Consider the following 24,632-nt stretch of genomic DNA (forward strand, 5'->3'; position numbering starts at 1 on the left):
CCCTCTGCCATTTGAGGCTGCGCCTATTGTTTGTGGAGAGAGGCCCATGTGTGCAAGTAAGAGGGCTTGAGTCGAATACACAGTCAACACACACTGAATTCAGCGGTAGGCATAATGGATTGTGATCACTTTTAAGGGTCTTCCTCACTTCCATATCAACTACATTGGCCAAAATCTAAGGTTAATCAGCTCATAATCTATTAAACTAGAACCTTTGTGACCCTGGAATGTGGAAGCCCCGTTCCCGACACTCTTAGTTCTGCCACTAGTGGCTCTTGGTCCGAATTCTAGTGTAAGAGCCTTTAATTGTAGTGCCACCCTTGCCCATTTTTTAGTTGCAGCTAAATTCAGCTGCAGGATAAACCATAATTCACCCTCCTCTGCCATAAGAATAACATCATCCCTGTCCATGGGGCTCAAAGGTAGTGTTGAAATCCCTGCTTATAATTAAATGTAGCGATGTCAGTGTCTTATCTAAACTGACTAAAATGGTCTCCAAGCCACTAATAAAATTGTTCCACTTGGGTAATAGTATCTCTGAGCGCAGCCCAGCCACATTGCATGAGACCAAAGATGTTTCATCAAGAGAACCCACATTATTTGAATCCTAGTAAACTTGAGGGCTCGCAGACAAACAATTATTCTTACAGTCATCTTCTTGTGGTACTATCTCACCCTCTCACCCGATACCATCACAGTAGGCAAACAAGGTGCAATCTTCATGCAGCGGTCTACCTTTGCAGCCTGAGGAATGTGGAAGCCTAGCTCTCCCAGCCCCACATGCGAAGTGGGCACTAATCCCTCCTCCTGGAGGTAGTCAATCAACCTCCGCCAGGACACCAAATCGACTATGAGCGGCGCACACACACACACCCACACACACCCCCCCCCCCCTCCGCCCAACACCCCCACCCCTCTATCTCTGACTCTGCATGTCATCACTGAATAGTTTATGCACAATCGCTGGATCTTTAAAATTTATATTTATACAGTCCATACCTGGGACAATCCACCCTACCCCCTCTGTGTCAGTAATACAGTATGGGCCATCTTGGCTGGAAAGTTCTTGTTTTTCCCAAGCCAGTGTAAACATGTGTTAGCTAGCTCCTCCTGTGATTCTTTCCGGCCATCCTGCAGCTTTGGGTCTCCTGATAAGAAGGCAACAAAGGGGCAGGAAGCTGGGGCATATTTATAGTGGGAGATTTATTAGTTTGAGGGTTCCCAGCTAGCTTGACCACCCCTTCACCAGCATCCCTTGCAATGTACTTGGTCCCCGCCAGGGCCCCCTATCGCAGGCATGACCGCCTCAGTTGAGGATGCCAGTAGGGGGTCTGCCGGACGGGGCCTTTTAACAGTCTGATTCCAGAAAGGGCACTCTGAAGATGGCACTGGGGAGCCAACTTCCGCACACGTCTAACTGTATCAGTGGCACACAATCTATTGTAGCTGGGGGTGCATGGGACTCATGATTTTGAGTGCTTTTTCAATCTTAGAGAGGCACTCTATTATGGGAGCAAGTTCAATGCTAAGAATTCCCTTCCATGACCTTGTTCGTTAAATGTGCTATCAATCTGAACGTGACCCGTGTCCTTTAGTAGAATTTAGGCACTGAACATCTGCTATGGGCTCTACTTGAATAACAGCTTTCACACTAGGGTCATGTAATTTACTCATCTGTGCCCTCCACTGCCTTATCGTATGCAGGCTGCCCTCAGTAGTAAAATCCTCCGAAGGCAATGTCTCGGGGCTCGTTGGAACTTTAGCCGGGGACCGCTTTTAACACACTAGATGAGGCCTCAAAAGTATTATTGGCAGCAAGTAGAAAATGATGGCTAGCTATCCGCTTGGGCTGCAGGACATCCAGCGACAGTCTCCTCTCCGTTAACTCTACCTCATTGGAAACAATGCCTATCACTGGTTGTGACATCCGGTCAGTTGTTCTCCCTCAGGACCAGTCTTTAATACTCTGGAGTATTTTCAAATACACAGCACGCTTAAACTCCTACTGCTTCAGGAAGAGTAATCAAGGGAGAGTGAAAGTAATATTTGATCACAAAAACAACAAAAAAGCTTGAACAATGGGTGAAACAACTACAAATGAGCCACAGAAAGGCTGATGAAATGTTCTGCATCGGCTAAGGGAATTGGAGGAAGAAGGTTAGAGTAAATCTGGAGGAGGAAGACATGTCTGAAATTTCACTTTTTAACACTCAGATGCTTAGAGGAGCAAAATGTAAGCACCTGCAAATCTATTCATCTTGATTAGTGTACTACACCACCAATAAACTGCATGGGTGGAATGTAAACATCCAGAGTAACTGTCCTAGGTGTGACTCAGTGGGCGTTCAGGCGAATTCTGTCATAATTTATTGTGGTAAGACTAGTTGAGAAACTTGGAATATTTGAAAAGGAAGGTTAGCTGATTAGTTAAGATGATGAGCTAAGGAGTATTACCCAACATAAAAAGTACTGCAACTGGGAGCACTTTATAATACCACTTTCCCAGCAATTGTTGTGGACTTTTTTGCTGAAAAATCCGGAATGCTCACTAGTATGGATGCTTGAATTTTTAGTTTATGTGAAGATGATGAATTCATCTGATGCATTAAAGTGATAAATGAAAAAATGGAAACTGTAAAAATCATTAAATAAAAAAAGAAAGCAGCCCAAGCAGAGCACCAACCTGACAAGCTCATCTGCACAGGCAGCAGCGATCTCCTCCTCTGCTTTCCGCTCATAGTACTTGCATAGGATGTTCTCCGGTAACACCTTCTCCAGCTCGCTGGTTGGAAAGTCACATGTACAAGTGCCATCCATGCAACTGAGTTCAGACTATATTGAAAAGAGGGGTGCAAGATATATGCAAATCAGTTATTACTCAGCCACAACAGTTATAGATCAATTTAAAAAATAAGACGTTTCTTCACAAAAGGTTTATACAATGTTATTTTAAACATGCTAATCGATGGGTGCTTACATCAATCTACCAACACAGCAAGGCGAGACCATACAAGCCCCAATCCACCCTATAAATAAAAGACAGAAAGTATATATTTGCACGCCTACAATACACTTATCCGATTAACATTTCAAGACATGCCAGCAGCACCACCCACCTACTGAAGTATCCGCAATGCATTAACCAACATGCTCAATTAAGTTGCCTTGTACTTTTGCCAATATTTAAGTAATTGTCAACATATTTTTAGTTTAATGCATTAACATGGCTACATTCTGCAGATGCCTGGATAGCTATATGCATGTCGGTCACAAGGTAATAAGCACCTACTTGACAACCCCTTTCACCTATACTGTGGTCACAAGCAGTGATCAACAGTGCTGCAGTCTCAGCCGTGAGGCCTGCACAAGTTAGAATGAAAGATTAGTCTTCTGATAGAACAAATGAAAACAGGGCACAAGTGTAGGAAAGTGCTGCTTTTATCCCTGATATATGGTACAAGAGATACCCACGGCCAGTAAGTTAAAGGTCACTAATGAACTTCAGCACTTACCTGTGACATCACTATGGTGACAAAGATGAAAACGTGACTCCAGGCCTGCCACTGCAGCCTAGTCGAGCAGATCACAAACTGCCAAACTCAACATAGTAAAGTAACCCTTTTGCCAGGTCCGAAACTTCCTTTTTGATACCTATAAGCCACCACTAAGGCAGGCCATAAAAGCACATAAGGCAGTTCATGATATTAAACAGGATACATCATATTTATACCTTACATGTACTGACAGTGAAAACTCAAAATTTGTATTTTCACTGTAGCAAGACTGGTGGCTCTATTGGCTAACATGATGTTTCACTAGCCCATATGCTAAGTGCTAACTTCCAAACGAGACCACTAAATATGGAAAAGGGGGCTCTGGAAAGCAACCACTTTGTTACCCAAACTGCTGGTAGCCCTTTTTGACTTTTTGGCTATCCTTCGAAACAACAAGCTGCTCTCCTGCCACAAACGGCGAAGTACTCCCATGAACAGGCAACAAAGGTAACTTGCTGGGAGGAAGTCTGTTGTCCTCCAGCAGGATGACTACCAGGCAGTGGTGAGAGATGACCCACTTTCAAAGAGGCTACCGCCTTAGTGAAGCAAATGGCAAATACATCTTTGTCTGGCAGCTCCTTTGTGTAGGCAGACAGGTTATCATCTCCTGCAGAGCGGGAAACCCATTGTAGAACTTATTTTCCAGGAGTAGTGGCTCATTATACTGGCTACACCCCAAGGGTGTGCCCAGAGCTCCACACAGGGAAAGAAACCCTGAGCCAACTTGGATTCAGGTTGTGAAGGGTATTCTGGGATTGATTTTGGCCAAACCCCCCAAAAAGTAAGAAGGATTACTCCATGGAAGCTGTTGCCCCATTAGCTGGTGAGTCCTCCCGTCCACAAACACAAAGATGGCATTAAAGTAGCACCCTTGGCACACAGTCCTCAGATCACTAGTGGACTGCAAAGAAGGCACCGACAAGAAAGATTTACTTACCTGCAAGTCACTGTGGAGACCACTGTAACTGGGAGATCATTTGCCAGTGAAGACCGGATCTGCACTGGACTCTATTGGTGCATCGGGGGAGATAAATGTCCCAAGTGTGGAGACGACTCCAGATGCTTGTGGACCCAGGGTGGCCCCAAGAAGACGCACCACAACTCTTCTAGTATCTTCAGCATACTCATCATCCTGCACCCCAAGCATCAGGATCACGTCTTTGCAGAAACAGTGATAACGGTTAAAAAAAACAGTGAGGACCTGGAAACTGCTGGATCCCACAGGACATAGTCTCCCTGGACCTGAGTGGTCCCTGTGATGGACTCCCAATGTGTTGTGGACAGTCCACAAGCATTGGTAGCCCTGCTAGCCCAGTGGCTAAGAGCAGTTAAACCACTTGTAACAATTTAATGCATCTCAAAGACTGAGCTACAGTGATTTATCTTAACTTTGAGAAACAAAATCTCCGGCGTTTGATAGATTGTTGTAGTACTGGTGTCCACTTAATAATACAAATATACCTTTTTTATACATTTATTGGATTTTATTGTGTTGCGTTTCTTACTTATTGACCATTTTGGTATTTCTAAATGCTTTATACTTCCATTGATTGAGCATGACTGTCCTATGCCCCAGGTACCAAGGACTGAGCTAAGGGTTTTATTAAAGAACCTAACTGGACCTGATCGAGATTATGTAATTATTATATAGTGAGGTCTCACAACAATTCAATTTACTTCAGCTATCCAGTATTAGATCTTGAGGGTTCAACTACCAAAAGAGCTGTCTAGTGCCCCTAACATTCTTTATTGCACGTAAACATACTTAGGGCTTAACTTGGACCGAACATGTTACTTGACATCTATCGTAGTGTGTAGTGCTGTAGATTCATGTTCTACGCATACTCCTGTCATCTAGTGTTGGGCCCAGATGTTTCCAATATTTTTCTTCAAAAAAGTCTTAAGTGACAGGGTACAGCAACTCCACCCTTAGCTGTCAATGCACATGGATGTCAGCTCCAATGTTAGATTGTTTTTTGCACAGCAGGCGATCATAATGATGGAGCAGTAGGTAGGAAAGCTTAGTGACCATTTGCAAAGGTGTTAAATATGTAAATGAAAGGGAAAAATACTGTCTCTTGAGAAGGCTGGTTGGCGCATGGGAATCTACAGTGCTACACGCTACAAACAGTTTACAAGGTAAGTAGCATTTTCAGTTCACAGCATGCGTGGTTTTTAAAAAAAAATGTTCTGTATAGACTGAAAAGTACTACTTTAAGCGGGTGGTTACGCCAGTGGATGGTGCCCATGCTTGAAACAAAGTCTTTAAAACAGTCTGACCATCTTTAGCTTATTGGTGAGTTAGAACATCCACACACTTGTGTTTGGCAAATGTGTGTAATTTAGACCATGTAGCTAACTTATGTATGACAGCTGCACAAATATTACCCAGGAAAGCCATGTGGCCCATTCCTTGTGGATGGAATACGGCCTAGGCAGGGCATGCAACATTCTTTTGGCTTTGACGTAGCAGGCTTGAATGCACCTAACAATCCTCTTGGCACGGACAGGGAATGAGCTTGTGAAGTTTAGCAAATGTAACAAAAGGTCGCTGTGTCTTGTAAAAAGTCTTGGTCCCATCACTGTAATTCATAAGGGCGATTTTTTTATATCAAGAATGTGAAGAACACTCTCTGCAACCGTGTAGTTGAGCAAAAAAGATCAGTAGATCCATAGTCTGATTGAGATTAAAAGTGGAAGCCACCTCTGGGAGGAATTTGGGGTTGTCCTGTAGACAACAATGTTATTATGGTTCTGAAAGAAATGTTTCCCTAAAGCAATTGTAAGTAGTTGGCTAACACACTTTAGGGACGTCATAGAACAAGAAATGAGACCTTCCAAAAGAGGAACTATAAATGGCAAGAGAGTAGTGGTTTAACAGGAGGGTCCATGAGTCGGAAAATAATGATATTAAGGTTCCAGACAGGAGCAGGAAGAACTCCAGGTGGAATGAACCTTCTTGAAGCCTTCTATAAAAGCCTTGATGACAGAGATTCTAAACAGTGAAGAGTGAGCCCTGTTCTCCAACCTGCAATAGTGACCAAATGAAGGCAAATGAAAGGGTAAGCCAGACCTGAATTCTGAGGAAGGAGGCAGCAGGCAATATCCTGAACTTCAGATCTAATTGGGGTCAGATGATTTGGAGTGCAGGAGTAGAAAACCATTTCCACTGGGCAGCGTAACAGGCACACAAAGTGGGTCTGCGAGCTTCTTTGAGAATGCCCAGGCATTCTTGATGTAGGCTGAGGTAACCAAACTCTAAGAAATCACAAGTCAAGTAACTAGATTGAGTTGCCTGGGATCCAGGTGTTTGATTCTTCCTTTGTCCTGCATGAGAAGGTCCAGCCTGTAGGGGAACCTCTCATGCGGAACCACAGACATCTTGAGAAGGGTCGAGAACCAGGGTTGACTGGTCAGGTGGGAGCCAAATCTTAGGGCGATTGGGAGAGGAAGAAAAGCATAGACAAAGATCCCTGATAAGTTCCTCCATTGCGCTTGGCCCAATGGACTGAGGGTCTGAAAACCTGGAGGCAAAGTTTTGACATTTTGCATTCTGTGTGGTGGTGAAGAATTTGAAATTGGAACTGGAGCAAAATCTCAGTCTTGGAGAGCATCTTTACCTGGAAGTCGTCATCCTCAGGAGTGGTAAAGGTGTACTTTGTGGTAAGCAGATGCTCGATGGATGACCCCAGGATACACAGAGGTGTCATCTATCGGTGAAGGCTTGACTGGGACCGGCTCAAGGTCACGGCCACTTGGAGGTTCTACATCAGTCTTCCTTGGGGTCGTCAGTAGGATGCGGGAAGAGAGGCATTGAAGTCTCTTATAGTAGGGACTAGGACTAAATGTCACAAATGGACTGTATATATCCACCAGAGGAGCCACAAAGAGGGTTGTGGTTGGTAGTGCTTCGATGCAGGAGAAGGGCTAGGGTCCTTGTTGATGAGAGCATTTTTAGGCACAGAAACTGAGAAGAGTGATCAGCCTCATTAATGCCCTCGAAGGCACGCCAGGGATTCTTGGGCATTGCTCCAGAAGGGCTGGTGGAAATTTTCCCCATCCGGGGGAGAATGATAGTGTTATCTCTAATTGAGCTTGCGCTGAAGCTTTGATGATGGGCTCGGTAAAGTCTTCAGAGCCAACCATCAAGGCTGCTCTCAGGGTGACAGAGTTCCAGCTCCAAACTTAGATGGGATGCTGATGAGGACTTTGGCTTCGAAGTGTATTTGGGCACTTTGGCGCCGAGGTGTGTCTTCAAAGCACCCATGGCCCCACACTGCTCTTTAAAAAGGGAAGGGTGAAGCACTGACTGATACATGCAGGACCCACTGGTTTGTGGTAATTTAGCAGTACTTGGGCAGGTAAAAACATATTTTACCCCCTGATATGGGTGCACGTGACTCCTTAAGGGTGAATCAGTGCTACTTGATGATTGTGGTGGCAAGGAAAAAGGTAGACTAGAACTGGTCATGCTGCTGCTGTTCCCATTCTCTACCACCAGCATGTTCACTGGAGCCCCCAAAGGTCTAAGCAGGTTTCTTAATGTATGCAATAGTTTCTTTGAGGCACGAGTTATAAGTACTTGAGATTACTCTAACTGGTGAATTTCAGTAGTTTGGTTTGTTTAAAATGGAATGTTTTAACTGAAATTTTCACCTGAATATATATGTATATTCATATGACTTGCCTATAACTTTGGCGCCATTTGACAAATCTTCATAATATTTTCCAATAAAAGTGTCTTACTGTGTCTTATTGTGCACTGTAAGCCTCATGGTGATTCGAAATGCGGTGGCTGAGAAAAGGGGAAAAAAAAGCATTTTTTTAAAACAAAAAATGTCGGCTAAATTAGCGGAAGATTGGTAAATCCGCTGAAAAAAACAAAAAACAAGTGTGGTCTCATGCTTTTAATGTAGCATACGGGTGGGCCAGGACCTGCGGGCATCCTCAAAATATAAAAATGGAGGGAGGCACACAGGGCTTTCTTATGCCTCAGAGACCACATCTCCCCAGGGCTACTTGAAAATAAAAATTTATGGTGGGCAAAGCGGACCCCCGGGCCACACCACATCCCTGGGACTTTTTCTTAAAAAGGAGGTGGGGTTGTTCTGTCCCCCCTCCTGGGGCTTTCATATGCGACGGGGACCACCACCTCCCTGGGGCCAAATACTACTGCAAAACAGGGAGGAGTGCCATTTATGGCCCCTGGAACCACCACCTCCCTGGGGCTAACCTGTGTAATAGAAAGTAGGGGCCAGGCTGCCCCCCTCCTGGAGCCATTATTGGCCCTGGAGACCGGCACCCCCTAGGGCAGGCTCCTGCTAACTCCTGAGCTGCCCATCCCTGGGAGATAGCCGTTTGGTTATTGTACTGTATTGTACTGTAATAGTATTTATATAGCGCTTACTACCCCTGACAAGGTGTCTAAGTGCTTTTTGGCGAGCAGCCCGCTACTCTGGAACACAAAAGGAATTAGTGGTGGATTAGTATAGGGAAATATGAGTACAGTTTTAGTACTATTATGAGTTAATTTGAGCCGCGGATATGTGAGTTTGTTAGTTGGATTGACTGGAGTAATAGAGGGGTGGAGAAGGGAAGAATCCAGAACTGTTAATTGGGAGCTTATAATAATAGGATTTAGGCTTGGGATGAGTAAAGGGGGTATGGAGAGGGGAAGAGTCTCTGGTCATAGTAGCAGGAGGGGTTTTGGATGAGTTAAAGGGGAGATAAATGAGGGAGAATTTAGTATGGTTGTTTGGGAGATCATGGCAGTAAACTGAGGTTTGGGTGAGTTAGATATGGAGGAGGAGGGAAGAGCTCAGGCAGGGTTATCTAGGAGATGAATGGATTTGGGATTAGTCAGAGTGGGAATGGAGGATGGATTGATAGAGACATGACATATGGTGATGGGTAGACAAAGTAAAGCTCCCATGAGAGTAAAAAATATAATATATATATATATATATATATATATATACACATACATACACACACACACACTTTTATCATTATTTTTATTTATGTATTCTTTATTATTAATATATATATTTAAATTTACTTATAATTTGAATTTATTTATAGATTTTATTTTATTTAAATTTTTCACTAGTACAGAAGGACTAGAGAAATAAATAAATAGATATGTAAGTACATAGTAAGGGAATATATGTCCAAGGAAAATAATAATGGGTATAATATGAGAAAAAAAATAGTATTGTATAAACACAGATTTTCAAGATTTGTAATATTTGAAGTCAATTAATAAGTGTACTTTTCTAACATTTACCTTTACTCAATGTTTGAATAGGCAAATACCTATGATAATAAACATTTGATCATTGTGATATAAAATGAGAGCAAGGATTCATAAGTATCTAATATAGCAACGTATCTAGGAGCTATGCAACAACCTATGAACATGTTAAGCATAGAATAACATTATATATATATACATATATATATATATATATATATATATATACACACACATATACACACACACGTACATATATATACATATTTAAACCGTGAGTAAATATACATTAGTTAAACAGGTTTAAAGAGTATGTGTGTAGTTTATTGTTATGACATAGTAGGGATACATATTTTCTAAAGAACTATATATATCTAGAATATACACATCGGATAATAAATATTTATCAACACAGGCATATGCAGTCCATAGCTGTTTGAATATGGTGGTTATGAAGGAAAGAGCCAACTCTTGAGTAGTCTTCTGAAGACAAGATAGGTATCTGTGGAGCTTATAGCTGGGGTAATGAATTCCATAGTTTGGCTGCTTGAACGGAGAAGGATTTACCACCTATAGTCTGTTTCTTGTATGGTGGTGGTCTAAGGCAGGGTGCCAATCTTGAGAGGAGGTTTCTTTGTTGAATGTATTTGGTTATTTGGTTTCTGATAAAAAGCGGTCCTGTTCCATGTATAGCTTTGTGGGTGATACAAAGCAGCTTGAAGGTGCATCTTCCGGCAACGGTTAACAGGTGTAGTGCTCTCAAGGCAGGGGAGATGTGGGCTTGTGGCTTTACACGTAATAGTAGCCTGGCTGCAGAGTTCTGAATACGTTGTTGTTTTTTCATAATAGATAGAGATGATCCATGGTAGAGGCCATTTGCATAATCCAGTTTGGATAGTACAAGCGAGATAGTAGCCTGCACCTTGTGTGGAAATCTGAGGTGGGGAAGAGGCGTCATAGATTCTTCAAGGTGATGAACCTTGTTCGTGCTAATTTGTCCACTTGGGCATTCATTGTTAACTTTGAGTCCATGGTGAGTCCAAGGTTTTTAACTTCCTTGAATAATTGAGGAGGTGATCCGAGATCGTCAGGCCAGGTGCACAGTGGGTCATAATTTTTCCAGTCATCACATATGAGTATTTCTGTTTTGAAGGCATTTAGTTTGAGATGGCTCCAAGTCATCCACTGATCAACGGCTCTGAGGCAAATGAAGATTAGTGAGTTTTCAATGTTTTTGTGGCATTCTAATTTAAGTAGTATTTGTGTGTCATCTGCATAGTTGTAGCATGTGAGATGAAAATCATTGATCAGTTCTGGTAATGATATCATGTAGATGTTAAAAAGCAAAGGTGAGATGACTGATCCTTGGGGGACCCCTGCTTTTGTGAGGTAGGGTTTGGACGAGAAGGTGGGAGAATAGATGATATTCGTTCTTTTTTTAAGGTAGGATGTAATCCAGTCGAGCAGTCCTCTCTATGCCGGCTTTGTGGAGTCTTTGAATTAGGGTGTCATGGTCAACTGTATCAAAGGCAGCTGAGAGGTCCAAAAGAAGTAGTGCAGCAACTCCATTGCAGTCGACTGTGTTTTTAAGATCATCCCAGATTGCTATGAGTGTCGATTCAGTGCCTCTTCCTGGGCAGAATCCAGTTTGGTAGTTTGAAAGTATAGAATTGTCTTCAATGAATTGTGAAACCTGGGTGAATGCTGCTCTTTCTATCGGTTTGCCCAGGAAAGGTCCATTTGTGATTGGTATGTAGATGTTGGGCTCTTGCAGGTCTAGATTTGTTTTCTTTAACAACGTTCGTATGTACGCCTTTTTCAGGTCTACAGGAAACTTTTCTGTAGTTAAAGAGTTGTTGATGAGTCTTCTTACAGGTGTGGCAGCAGAAGTAGATAAAAGAATGTTCTTGAAGATGTGTGGTGGGCAAGGATCAGAAAAGCAACCGAAAGGTCTGCTTGCTTTGACCAAATCCATAAATTCACCTTGTGATATTTGTTTGAAGGACAGTAGAGGCTGGGTTGGTTTATTCTTAGAGGGTATTTTAGGAAAGGGGTTGGTGCTGATGATTTTCTTCTGTTTTAAATAGGAGTTCAAAGTGTCTGCCTTGGTTGTGTAATGAGTTGCCAGTTTGTTTGTGAAATCTTGAGTGGTGTGATGACTTCCTCCCATGCATATAGGTTTTCGTAATCCATTGAGAATTTTATAAAATTCTTTGGTTGCAGATTTAGCATTTTGTATTCTGTCTGAGTAGTACCTTTTTTTTAGCTCTTTTGATTGATGATTAGTATATTCTGTTACGTTTGCGTAGCTGCAGTTTGTCTTGGCTGTTTGTTTTGAGTCAGGTCCGCTGCACCTTTCTGATTTGTTGCTTTATCTTTTTAAGTTCTGTGTTTCTCAAAGGTGTTGGTTTTCTTTTGTCCTGTTTAGTTTTTCTGAGTGGTATTAGGATATCAAAAGCTTCCTAAAGCCACTCAAAGTTTTGGAACAGAATTAATTGTATCTAGATCTGTGTTGGCTGTTAGGTGTGTTTCTAAGTCATCAAAATTGAGTTTGCTCCAAGGTCGATAGGTGCTTGCATGTAAGTAGTTGTGGGGTGTGTTAATTTGCGGTGTTTTATGTCAGAAAGTTATCAAATGGTGGTCTGACCATGTGATTGGTGTGATGCTATGAACAGTAACTAGTTCAGGCCTAGCAAAAATGACATCTAGTATGTGTCCAGCGATGTGTGTGGGACTGTGTACAATCTGATGTAGGTTCAATGTGACTAGGCCAGTGGTGATAGCTTTTGGATGGGGCATATTGGGTTTGTCGAACCAAATGTTTAGGTCCCCAAGAATGAAAAAGTTTGAGACTAATGTAATAAGGTTTGAGACTGTATCTAGAATAGCATCTGGGAATGCTGAGTTGTTAGTTATGCCTTGTGGGAGCTGTGATAGCTCCCGCCAAGCAAAAACTAACTCTGTTTCCAGCAAGCGGGAGCAGTCAAAATGCTCCTGCTTGCTGGAAGCAGAGTTTTTATCTGTTTACCTGCCTGCAATCATGCGGGCAGGGAAACAAATGAAAGTACTGCTCCTGCATGCAGGGAGTTGCACTTCTAGCAGCTCCCTGCGTGCGGGAGCAATGCCAGCTCCCCCAGGAGGCAAGAACCTGGATGGGACCGCAGGGGCCTACAGACTCCCCTGGCGTTCCTGTCACTTTCTCTCTCTCTGTCTTTCTTCCATCCCATAATGGGATGGTAGAGAGAGAGATAGAAAGATATTGTTTTGCAATGGTCGCTCCACAGAATGACTTCAAAGCATCAAACTAGCAAGATGATGGTTTTGATGCACAGAAGATCAGAGTCCCTTCCTGTCTAATGGTAAAGCTCTTGGACTGTCACTCAGTAGGTTGAATGTTCAAATCTTAGAATCTCTTGTCAGTGTGTCTGTTTATTTACTACTGCTTTGACTGTTAAACATTCCGTAGTGATGAATATTTATGCTTTTTGCCATCAAAATCTTTAGGTGGAATGTAATAGTTATATCTGGACATTGCATATCAAGGAATCTTCTGTGGCCTAGAGTTTAAGGTTTCAGACCTTCACACTGAAGGTTGAGGGTCCTATTTAGGTGTGCCTGTGGTCATTTCCCTGCATCCATTTCATTCCAACTTCAAATATTTAAGGTACATACTGAAAGGTGATTTCACTCTTTTTAATTGACAAATACATTTCTCTTTTCAATTTGTCCACAAAAACCTCATTCTAAGTATATCATTGAGCAAAGCCTACAAAATTCTCTCTCAAAATCTTCAATCTCTTTCTATTATTACCCCCTTCTTTTTCTCCCTCTTTCACCCCATAATGGGATGGAAGAGGGACAGATTGTTATTGCAATGGTCTCTCTATACAATGATTTCAAAGAGTCATACTAGCAAGATGTTAGGTTTGCACGTTATAGCTATGTTTTGATGCACAGCAGAACAGAGTCACCTCCGGCCTACCAGTGAAGCTTTTGGACTTTCACTCAGATGGTTGAAGGTTCGAATCCTGGTACCTCATGGCAGTGCGTCTGTTTATTTACTCAGGTTTTGAATTTTAAACATTTCTAGTAATGGAACATTTACATCTTTTTCCCATCAAAAACTTTGGGTTGAATGTCGTACCTACGTCTGTACACTGCATGATAAAGAGCCACCTGTGGTCTAGTGGTAAAGGTCTTAGCCCCTGGCACGCACCGCTGAAGGCTGCGCGTGGCTCGCACTTGGGTGCATATAGGTGGTAGGCTGCAGGGCTTTACGGCCAACCCCCACAAGGTACAGCCGAAGGCCGTGCGTGGCACAGGGTTTGGCAATTATAGGGGGTGTTATAGTTAGATTCTGAATTTACACACACACACACACACACACACAGCCATAGAAATTCAGCAGTTAAAGTTATGGTTTCCTAAAGTAACTATAACTCATGCCTTACGGAAACTATAACTCATACTCTTGCCATTCACTACTAATTACCCCACATAGTACTACACTCATGACATTTTGATAATATCAATGTAATAGTTGCAGTAAAATTATTGAGGAGAAAAATGTGCATGGAGGGGGTGCGAGTTATAGTTACTGCAGATAACCATAACTATAACTGCTGAATTTCTATGGCTTGGTATGGGTAAATTCATAACCTAACTATAACGTCCATGTAACCTTTGGTTATTGAAGTAAAAATAATAATTATATATATATATATATATATATATATATACAGATAGATAGATATATCTATATCTATCTGTCTGCAAAGGTTAAAGCGATGTTATATTCGGGTGAAAATGTCAGTAAAAAAAAATCAATTTTAAACAAAGCAAAACTACTACAATTCACCAGTATATATGTATATTTGTGTGTGTGTGTGTGTATATATGTATATATGTGTGTGTGTGTAATTTACTCATGTAACAATTTATAGACAGAGCTCTGTTTGCTGAACCATAGTTTTCCTAATCACAAAACATCGGAAAAAAATGTTAAATGTGTTTTTTAAAGAAAACTCTGAATACTAGAAACTGTGAACAATACTGGGTCATAGAATGCAGCCATGAGGTAGAAACAACTTATCTCTGCATCCCTTATACAGAAAAGTAATACATAATCAAGAGCAGTCTTGTCTCCGTTATACTCTTGTGACTGTATCTGCTCTTAGAAAGCCACAATATTACTGCACAGATGCGGATCAAACATTCAATCGGAGTTCCTGTAAAAAGCCCAACATTTCATTCTGCTGCTAGACTCTGGCAAATAGGCAGCGGAATAAGTGAAGTAAGGCAGTATGAGGGCGCACACTACAGAGTACTTTATATATTTATGTGCCAACAATACATTATTAACTAGACAGGCTCAGAAAAACAACTTCAAAACCTATGTACATCAGATGAGAAGTAACCGAGACCTACATTTACATTTTCATCATTGATTAGCCCTTTCAGGCTTTTCCAGCAATAGGGTGACATTTCAATTTACTTTGAGCTAAAGCAGATTGGCATTTTCTAAAAATCCTCAGCATATTGCTATGCTAATCAAGGAATAGCAAGCAGCCCATCCCATCAATCTTAGCGCGCTCAAGGGCAACAGTGACAAGGTTGCCAGTTTCATCAGGGAATTTTTCGTCGAAAGCAAGAGTATGGTAGGGGAGGATAGCAAAGCCACTCATCAAACTGAGAAACGTGGCGAGACACACTCGGTATGATTAATGTTTTACCTATATTCACTGGGAAATTTGTGGAAACTAAAGCAGTCGAAGCCATGGCTAAATATTCATCTGCTGATATCCCAATTAGTTGCTTTTGCTGATCTACAGAATGATGCCTGCCGTTTAAAAAGAATGATGAATAAACATGCCTTGAAAAGAAACAGGCATAGAGCGCGTTTTACAACACGAAGCACTCATCCCCAGCACACCAGACTGCTTGTCGTTTCTATATCGAGTGTCCAAAACTGAAATTAGCTGTCAGTCACTTACAAGTCCCTGCCAGGACTTCCTTTGTGCTTTCTTTGCCATCCCTAGAAAACCAGCAAGCCGCCAGTTCTGCGAATACGGCCAGCGTGTCAGCAGAAGGCCCAGTGGTTTGCGGTCATCACTCCTCCTTTAACATATGCATGTGCCTCCCACATATCTATGTCATTAAATCTATGCAGCGCTTCCCCAAAAGAGCTGGATGGTAAAGAAGCGGACGCAGTGCCAAGGGGCGAAAAATGAGCACATGAAGGGTGGGAAGCAAGGACAGCAAGCAGGTGGAACAAAGGTACAGCCCAAGGGCAGAATGTGTGAAGGAAAGACATGTACAGGGGTTTCAGATCAAGGAAATACTGAAGGGTAGTACAGAAAAACCAAAACAGAGGCCAGAATAAATAGAAGAACCAGAGAGAGCAGATGTAGGACCCGATTTATACTTCGGCAGACGGATCGCCACGTCACAAATGTGACCGATCTCTAGTGAGCCTAAATACAGATGCATTAGGAAGAAACGCACTTGTAATAAGGCGGGCGGGGATTCCATCACAATTGTGCCGGAGAATCTGTCTGCCAAACTCCAAAATCAGGCCAGTGTGCACCAAGGGACAAGAGAAAGAGTAGGTGGTCGGAGGAGCTGGACATAGACTGCGCTGGGCCGAGTGATTAAACAGAGACTTCAGCAAAGGCAACTCCGTGCACACGAGCGGAGCTAAAACCAGAGACGAGAAGCTGGGGAACGTGAAATATTAACGGGGTAAACATTTTGCATACGTTATGGAGTGGGAAAAGACGATAACATACTGGAAGAGATGTGAGTTCGTAAGGGTAGAGCCTCAAAGCGCACACCAGTACTGCGAGCAAAAGTGGACAGCGGGGGGCTTCGGGAGGCAGGGGATATACAATACCTTAGGTAGAAGGACAGGTGTGGAGTAGAAGGAAGGAAGAACATTCCTTTCAGCAAGGCTGAAAAGGTTGAGACTACATTCAGGCAGAATCGAGAGAAGAGAATAACATTCATCAGTAGTCCAAGGAGAAGAAAGCAGACAAGAGGCAGATGAGGAGCACGATAGACAACAGGGTGAAGTTACAGACACTGAAAGTAGTCTAAATGAAAAAAGAAAGGAGCCTGAGATCAGGATCTTCTTGCAACTCCCAAGAAGGGTTTCTAGCTTTGGAAAACCTAAGACATAGAAACCGAACACATGGAAAAACAGACAGAAAGCCAATGGAGTGCAATACCGGAGATCCCATAAAAAAACAGAGAACAGAGGGAAAATAAGATCAACCATTTCAAAAGCAGTTGATATATTTGGGACGCTAACATGAGAATAGGGCTTAGCACGCAGAGCTGTGGCTAGTTTTTACAACAGATAGAAGTGCGCATTTGTTGGAGTGGGCAAAATAAAAAACAGAATGGACCATGGACAGACGGGAGTGAACATCAAAACAGAAAGAATAGCAGAGTAGGAACAACACACCCAAGAAGCTTTGAAAAAAACAGCAGTTACATAAAAGGCCCAGTATTTAGCGGTAGGGGCAGATAGATAAGTCGAATTTTCCAAAGGCCTGAAGAAGAGCAGCATGCTTCTTCCATGGATTTGTTAAAAATAGAGGAGCAGAAGACTTGACAAGCACTGGTAAAGCCAACAGATCTGGTCTCTGCAAGAGCCATTGGCTTTGCGAATGCGTTTTAGTCACGTTGTACACCAGTGTGGCTGATGTTCAGCATGGCTAAAAGTTTTTGCCATGGAGGAGAACTAAGCGGTGTGAAGCGCAGTGGAGCAGAGTAGAGCAGTGTGGTGCGGTGTGGCGTAGAGTGGAGTACATAGGAAACAGTGTTGTGGCATAGAGTAGAGCAGAGTGCTGCTGGGTGGAGGGGTGTAAAGTGGAGAGGCGAAGAGTGGAGTAGAGAGGTTGCGTAGAGGGGAGCTCTGTTGAGTGGCACAGAATGGAGTAAAGTGTTGTAGCCTGGAGTGCTGTAGAGAGGAGCATAGTGGCGTAGACTGTCTTAGATGGCATAGTGTCATAGAGTGTTGTGGATTGGTACAGAGTGGCCTGAAGCGAAGTGTCAGAGTTGAGAAGCATAGTGTAGAGTGAAGTGGTGTAGCATAGACTGGAGTGGGTTGAATGGAGTGATGTGGCATAGAAATGAGTGATGTGGCGTAGAATTGAGTGATGTAGAGTGTCACGGTGGTGTGGAGTGGATAGAGTGGAAGGGAGTAGAATGTCAGAGTGCAGTGACAAAGTGGCATAAAAGAGTTGAGTAAAGTGTTGTAGATGTAGATGGGAGAAGTGTCGTAGAGTAGAGTGTTGTAAGTGGACTGACAGACTGGAGTTGCGTAGAGTGGGAAATGCATGTTGTGGTAGTGCACTGCTATTCTAAAATATTTTCACTGTTCATTTACAGTAATTTAAACTTTATTGTGTGTTAGAGAAAAATAACTTCCTACAGCCTTCCCTGTCACATGGGCACGCAACAGGATTGTCACACAAATCCTCTCACTTTGATACAGAACAGTAAACACTAAGGGCCAGATGTATCAAGCGTGTTTGCATTCGCAAACAGTGTGAATGTCCTTCTGTGAATGCAAAAATGCGTTTTACGATGTATGAAACGCATTCGCAGTGGGAAAATAAGAAATCACAAAAATAGCGAATTTTTGCGAATGAGAAACTAATTAGCGTGTCGCAAATAGCAATATGATTTACTGAATCGCTTTTTGAGAAACGCTAATTGTGATACAGAACAGCGATTCGCAGATAGCAATTTCCTAAATCGTGCTGCTATTTGCGAGATGCAGATTGCGACACGCAAAAACGGATTCGCAATGCGATGTAGCAAAAATATTTTTAAAAAATTGCGATTATTCGCAGAATGGCCGTTTGCACATGCAATTTACCACACACTGAAACCAGGTGGTAACCAGCTGCAACCTATATAAAGGGGACCAGAATGCCTCAGCTCCTCTTCCACAATGGCTGCACTCTACGTCACGGCGAGGAGAATGAGGATCTTGGCAGGTTTGAGGAGAGAGAGGAGGAGACAGGAGCGCATTTTCAGAGTGCGCATAACCCTTTTTGACCAGACTGAGGAGGACATTTATGATAAATACAGGTTAAGCTCAGCCATGATACTTGACCTGATAGCTGAGCTACAACCCATGCTGCAGCGCACAACACACAGGACCAATAGCATACCCACACATGTGCAGGTATTATGCTCCCTGCACCTACTAGCCTCAGGGAGCTATCAAGGGGTCCTAGCAGCAGCTGGAGGGGTATCACAGAGTGCCCTTTCTAGATTCAACGCATTTCTCAATGCCATGCTGAGCAGAATACAACTGTACATCAGATTCCCCAACACCCCACAGGCATTACAACAAACCAAAGTTAAATTTTATCAGATAGCACAGTTCCCACATGTGCTAGGTGCCATTGATGGGACACATGTAGCAATCTGTCCACCATCGGCCACTGAGTATGTGTATCGAAACCGTTAAAACCATCATTCCATGAACATACAGGTGATAAGCAATGTCTCTTACATCATTACCGATCTCGTGGCCAGATACCCAGGGAGCACACATGACGCCTACATCTTTCGCCACAGCGGGATACACACAAGACTGCTAGCTGGGGAGTTTGGGGAAGGATATCTACTCGGTAATTTGATAGTTCACATTATTAATGTATTGATGTAAGCATGACGTCAGACAGCAAATGTACTCATTTTACTCTCTGTGCATTCAGGAGACAGTGCCTACGCAGTGCGCACCTATAGGCTAACGCCCTACCTAAGCCCTGCCACACCAGCAGAGAGGAGGTACAATGCTGCACATAGGGCTACCCGCAATGTGGTGGAGCGCACTTTTGGGCTGCTGAAGAGCCGTTTCAGGTGCATCCATAGGAGTGGAAGTGCACTACAGTACAGCCCTGAGACAACATGCAAAATTGTGGCCACATGTGCTAACCTGCACAACATAGCAACCACCAGGGGCATACCAGTGGAACTCACGGAGCCAGACTCAGGTGAGGATGATGATCCCTTACCACCCCTTTTACCAGAAGGCAGGCAAAGACATGCTGACATCACGCGCAACCATTTTTGATGTAAGTAAAGACAAATCCACTTCAATAATACGTATTTCAGGTAAACAATGTGTCAGTAGGACACAGCTATTCACAATGGGCAGACATGATCTACTAACAGTGTCACACTATTAGTATCATAGCATGACTTTATTACACATGTTGAGGTGGTCCCCTGTAGCCCTCCACATCACTTCTTACGTCCACGCACTCCACTTGAGTGCTCAGTGCCCTCGCTGGCACCTCTAGTAGCAGGTTCACCTGCAGTACTGTGTCTGGACCTGCGACGCCTCGGATCAATCACAGGGACTGTCAGACTGCTGAGGCTAGACAACTCCTCACGGTCACCAACACCCAGTTCGCTGGTTGCGTGCTGTTTGCAGGGCATCCATTATGTTGGTAATTTGCACCAGTCCCTGTGCAATGTCCCGACTGCAATGTGCCATCTCCACCTGTGTGGCAACGGCACGCCATGATATCTGGGCTGTTGAACTTGCAAGCCGATTGACTGATCTACAGACGCTGTCAAACTTAGCCAAATATTGGTGATGGCGCCTGCGCTGGCTGACGCGCTCCTGCCGTACCTCAGTGCATAGTTCCCAAATGGCCTGTGTCAACTCCTTGGTGTTTTCAGCAACTCTTTGCTGTCCCTCAATCAGGGTCTCCAAGTGCTTGTTTTGTAACCCCACATTGCTATTGTGAGACACAAACTGTGCAGTGACTTCAAATGTTTGCATTACAGGCGCTGCACCTTCAGCATGGAAGCTTCCATGCCGCAAAGATTGATGGGCCCACTCCTTCTTCTGTGCCCTGTCTGCCTGCATCGTGGCGTCTCCTGAGGGGAGTTGACTGATGCTGGTGCAGGGACTGCTATCTTCCTGTGGGACTCGGCTCTGGTGGTGGTGTGGGTTCGTGTTCTGGCATCTCATCTGAGTCCAGGTTGTACTCTGGCAGTGGTACCACCCTCGCCCTGCATTTAGTCGAAAATATACTGTAGGATTCCCTTGTATTTGAGTCGGACTGTGGCTGTGTTTCGGCTTCCCCCACTTTTTAAGATCGTGCAGCAGCAGGGACCGAGTCATCTGCAAGGATAATGTGCAGCATGTCAGTTCTAGCATTTGTCACATATTTCCACAGTGTTGCTTTAAATGTACAATTACATTGTGTCACCCTGAGTCATTTGTGGTGTTTCTCGATGTGTCTGACCACTATCTTGTTATTTATGTTGTGAATTCACCTTAGGGTTGTGTTCTACCACTGCCACAAGGCACTGTTGTGTTGTATGCAAGATGTGACATGGACTACTTTTCATTGTGCATCAAGCTATGTTCTATTTCCTAAGGGGCATGTGTACATGCACATGTGGGGATACACATTATCACAGGCCTTACCTTTGCTGGTGCTGGGTGTCCCTGAGGTGTCATTGTCAGTTACACCACTGACAGCTTCTGGCAGCAATGTGGACTCCACCAGGTCTTCCATAGGGGTGGACGGTGTGTGGGTGGATGGTCCGCCTCCAGTGTTCCTTGCCTCCCTAAGCCTGCTGGCCACCCTCTCCTTGGCACGGGACCGCAAGTCGTACCATCGCTTGCGTATCTCCTCCACAGAGCGCTGTACAACCCCCACTGCGCATATTTTCGTCTGTATGTCAGACCAGAGTTTCCGCTTCTCACTCTCAGGTACTTGGAGTGAGGTCTTGCCAAAGAGTCTATCATGGTTCCCAACAACCTCCTCAATGAGCACCTCCAATTCTTTCTCACTGAATTTCAGCTTCCTCTTCCTGTCTCCCTTCTCCTTCCCATTGCCAGCACTGGCCATGTTGCAGTTTGATCCTGGCTTCCTCACAATGCGGACTCCCTGGCGCTGGGCTGTGTCTCACTCACTGCTCCTATGGGTGTGGCATCTGGAAACAGCATGGGCTGACTCACTTCCTGGTTGTGATGTTATCAGGCTGTTCCAGTTTGCCGTTTTCGCTATTTGCGATTTACAGTTACCAAATCACAATTTTTTTTGCGATTCGGTAGTTGCATCTCACAAATAGCGTTTGCGAATTTTAAGAAATCGCTATTTGCGATTTTCAAATTTGATACATCGCATTTTGCATTTCTAAAATTGCGATTTCTTAAAAATCGCAATTTGCAAATCGCTACCTGGAATCTTGCTACATCTGGCCCTAAGCTCCCTCAGAAGACAGAGCCTAGTATTTGAACTGTCTTTGAATGCGCAGCAAATGTGACAAGATCAGAATAAAATCTAAAGGCCTGCTTACAGAAAACAAGCACTCGTGAAAGACTACAAGGAGTGATGGTAAAGAGGCGATTGAGAATGGGAGGGTCGAAGACATGCTGGACAACCTAAAACAAATAAGGCCAGCAAATGGAAAGCAAGCAAGTGGGAGCTGCAAACTACAAAGCCAATGGTGAGCAATGGGCGGAATGCATTCCAAGGGAAGTTTTCAGGATGTTCACAAAATGTCTCTGCAAACCAGGCAGCTGCACTGTTTGGCAGGCTTCGGCCTAAAAACAGGACTGGCAAGGGCAAAACACAATGGGTGAGAAAAGCACTTATAAAGGAAGTGAAATGGATCAGAATGAGGCAATGGAGGGATTAGCTTTGTGAAGCCAAGACCGATCACATTGATAGCCTTAGGGAAAATGTGCAAAGAAATGCAAGGAGGAGGAGCAAAAGAACAAAATGGGAAAGGAATAGGGGAATGAGAACTAAGTGCAAAGTATATCAATTTTGCATGAAAAACATTTTTGCAGAGGAAGTCAGCAAAGAAAGGTAAGCAGGTCAGGGGAAGTTAGAAATGAAGTTACTTGAGACGACAAAGGAGAAGTTATGGGTGAAGAGATTGTGAAAGGGGTGATCAATTACTGATACAACAGTTTAGCATGGAAAAGCGTGAAGTTGCAGACGGGACTGGACATCAAGAAAGTAATATCTTTAATAATGTCTCAAATTTAAATTAAAAATAAAATACAATCACAAAGCCAATGACTAATAGTATTACTGAAGACTCATTTGCAATTTTATGGACAAAATGGAACATGTGAAGAACAAAAAAATAACATGTGTATTTAAATAGTGAGGCTATTTGCCTAAAAGTAAGAAACAACCTTAACCCACAGCAGCAAAATATATAAATGCAAGGAAACAAACTAAAATCACATGCTGAGTGAACAACAGCATTCAAGTCATCTACGCTACGGAACATTTATAATCTATTTTCTTCATTCCACTTACCTTTCCAGAGCCAAAGACTGCTTCCTGAGCATATCTAATGAGGCACTCCTTGCAGAACAAGTGGCCATCTGCACATTGTGTCAGCTCCTCAAATGCAAACTCCCCATAGCAACAGCGACACTCAATCATCTGGCCATCCTACAAAATACAACAAAAAGTAAATGTAGCAAATCCGGAATATCAAACAGCTGTCTAGATTCCATCATGTACACAAATGCATGTATAAATAAACCTCACAGAAACAACAATTAATCCCAAAGAATGTTTCTCTCAAACCCAAAAAGCTATTTAATGTGTGTTGTGACAATGTTGTGATGATTCGGCTTACACTTACCCATTCACTAGCGACGTCAATGGAATATTAAAAGGAAATAAAGAAGGCAGTACCTTAGAATTAAGGTGACGTCAGTTTCTTTTAACTTAGGATAGATACCCAAGCAATACTATCGACAGAGGTGGGCCAGCGGACAAATTTGACACCAGTAAGTCCTGCAAGACAGAATGGGCAAAGTGCCCATCCCGATGAGCCTGACTGTCCAGGCAGTATTGCTTTGTGAATGTGTGCAAAGCAGCCCATGCTGCTGCCTGGCAGATGTCCAGGACCGGAACTCTGCGTGCTAACGCCTTGTTCGCAGCTTTAGCTTTGGTGGAGAAAGCACGCAAGCCCTCAGGGGGTTGCTTCTTAACCAATGCATAGCAGATCTTAACATAGAGCATGATCCATTTGGAGATGGTCCATTTCTGCAAGGCCCGCCTTTCTTCGCTCCAACACCCCATGAACAGTTGGTCTTCTACCAGGACCCGGAATGCTTGTGTGTGATCAAGGTAGAACAACATTCTTTTTGGGTCCAGATGGTGAAGTCACTCCTCATCTTTAGAGGGATGTGGCAGGGCGTAACAAGGTGGCAAAGTGATGGATTATTGAACATGAAAGGGAGTGACCACTTTAGATGTAAAGGAAGCGCTTGCGCAAAGCACCAGATTGTCTGGGTATATGTTATGGTAGGGAGGCTTGGATGACAAAGCCTGAAACTCTTTGGGCAGATGTTATAGCCATGAAAAAGGCTTTATTGATGGTAAGGAGCCTAAGTGGACTATTGTGCAATGGCTGAAAGGGAGTAGACATGAGGAAAGTAAGGACAAGATTAAGGTCCCACTGGGGAGATAATGAAAAAGGGAAGATAGATACAAATGCTACAAACCTTTTAAGAACCTATTTACAATAGGGAATTGGAAGAGGGATGGCCGGTCAGGCACCTGCAAAAAAGCAGAAATAGCAGAGAGATAGCCCTTGAAAGTGCTCAAAGCAGAGCCCTGCAGGACAAGAGAAAGGATGAAAAGGGGGCAGAAAAGGGATTCAACTGTCTTTCTGTGCACATGGCACAAATATTTCTCAACGGCAGGCCCATATTGTCTTGGTGGAGGGATGCCTCCATGCCAAGATAACGTGACAGATTTGAAGAGAAAGGATGAAAGCTGTCAAATGTCACAGCTCAATCTCCA

General features: G+C 43.4%; 1 protein-coding gene across 4 annotated transcripts in view; it reads right to left on the reverse strand.

Moving 5' to 3' along the window:
* RNF216 (ring finger protein 216) overlaps positions 1-24,632 on the reverse strand; it is a 697,454-nt gene that overhangs the window by 359,415 nt on the left and 313,407 nt on the right. For all 4 annotated transcript variants that reach the window (XM_069210010.1, XM_069210009.1, XM_069210008.1 and 1 more), the window contains 2 exons: positions 23,130-23,267; positions 2,684-2,832 (listed from right to left, as the gene is read on the reverse strand). In XM_069210010.1, coding sequence (XP_069066111.1) covers positions 2,684-2,832; positions 23,130-23,267 — 287 coding nt within the window. The remainder of the gene's footprint in view (positions 1-2,683; positions 2,833-23,129; positions 23,268-24,632) is intronic.

This window comes from Pleurodeles waltl, chromosome 10 (genome assembly GCF_031143425.1).
Source record: "Pleurodeles waltl isolate 20211129_DDA chromosome 10, aPleWal1.hap1.20221129, whole genome shotgun sequence".
NCBI classification, from domain to species: domain Eukaryota; kingdom Metazoa; phylum Chordata; class Amphibia; order Caudata; family Salamandridae; genus Pleurodeles; species Pleurodeles waltl.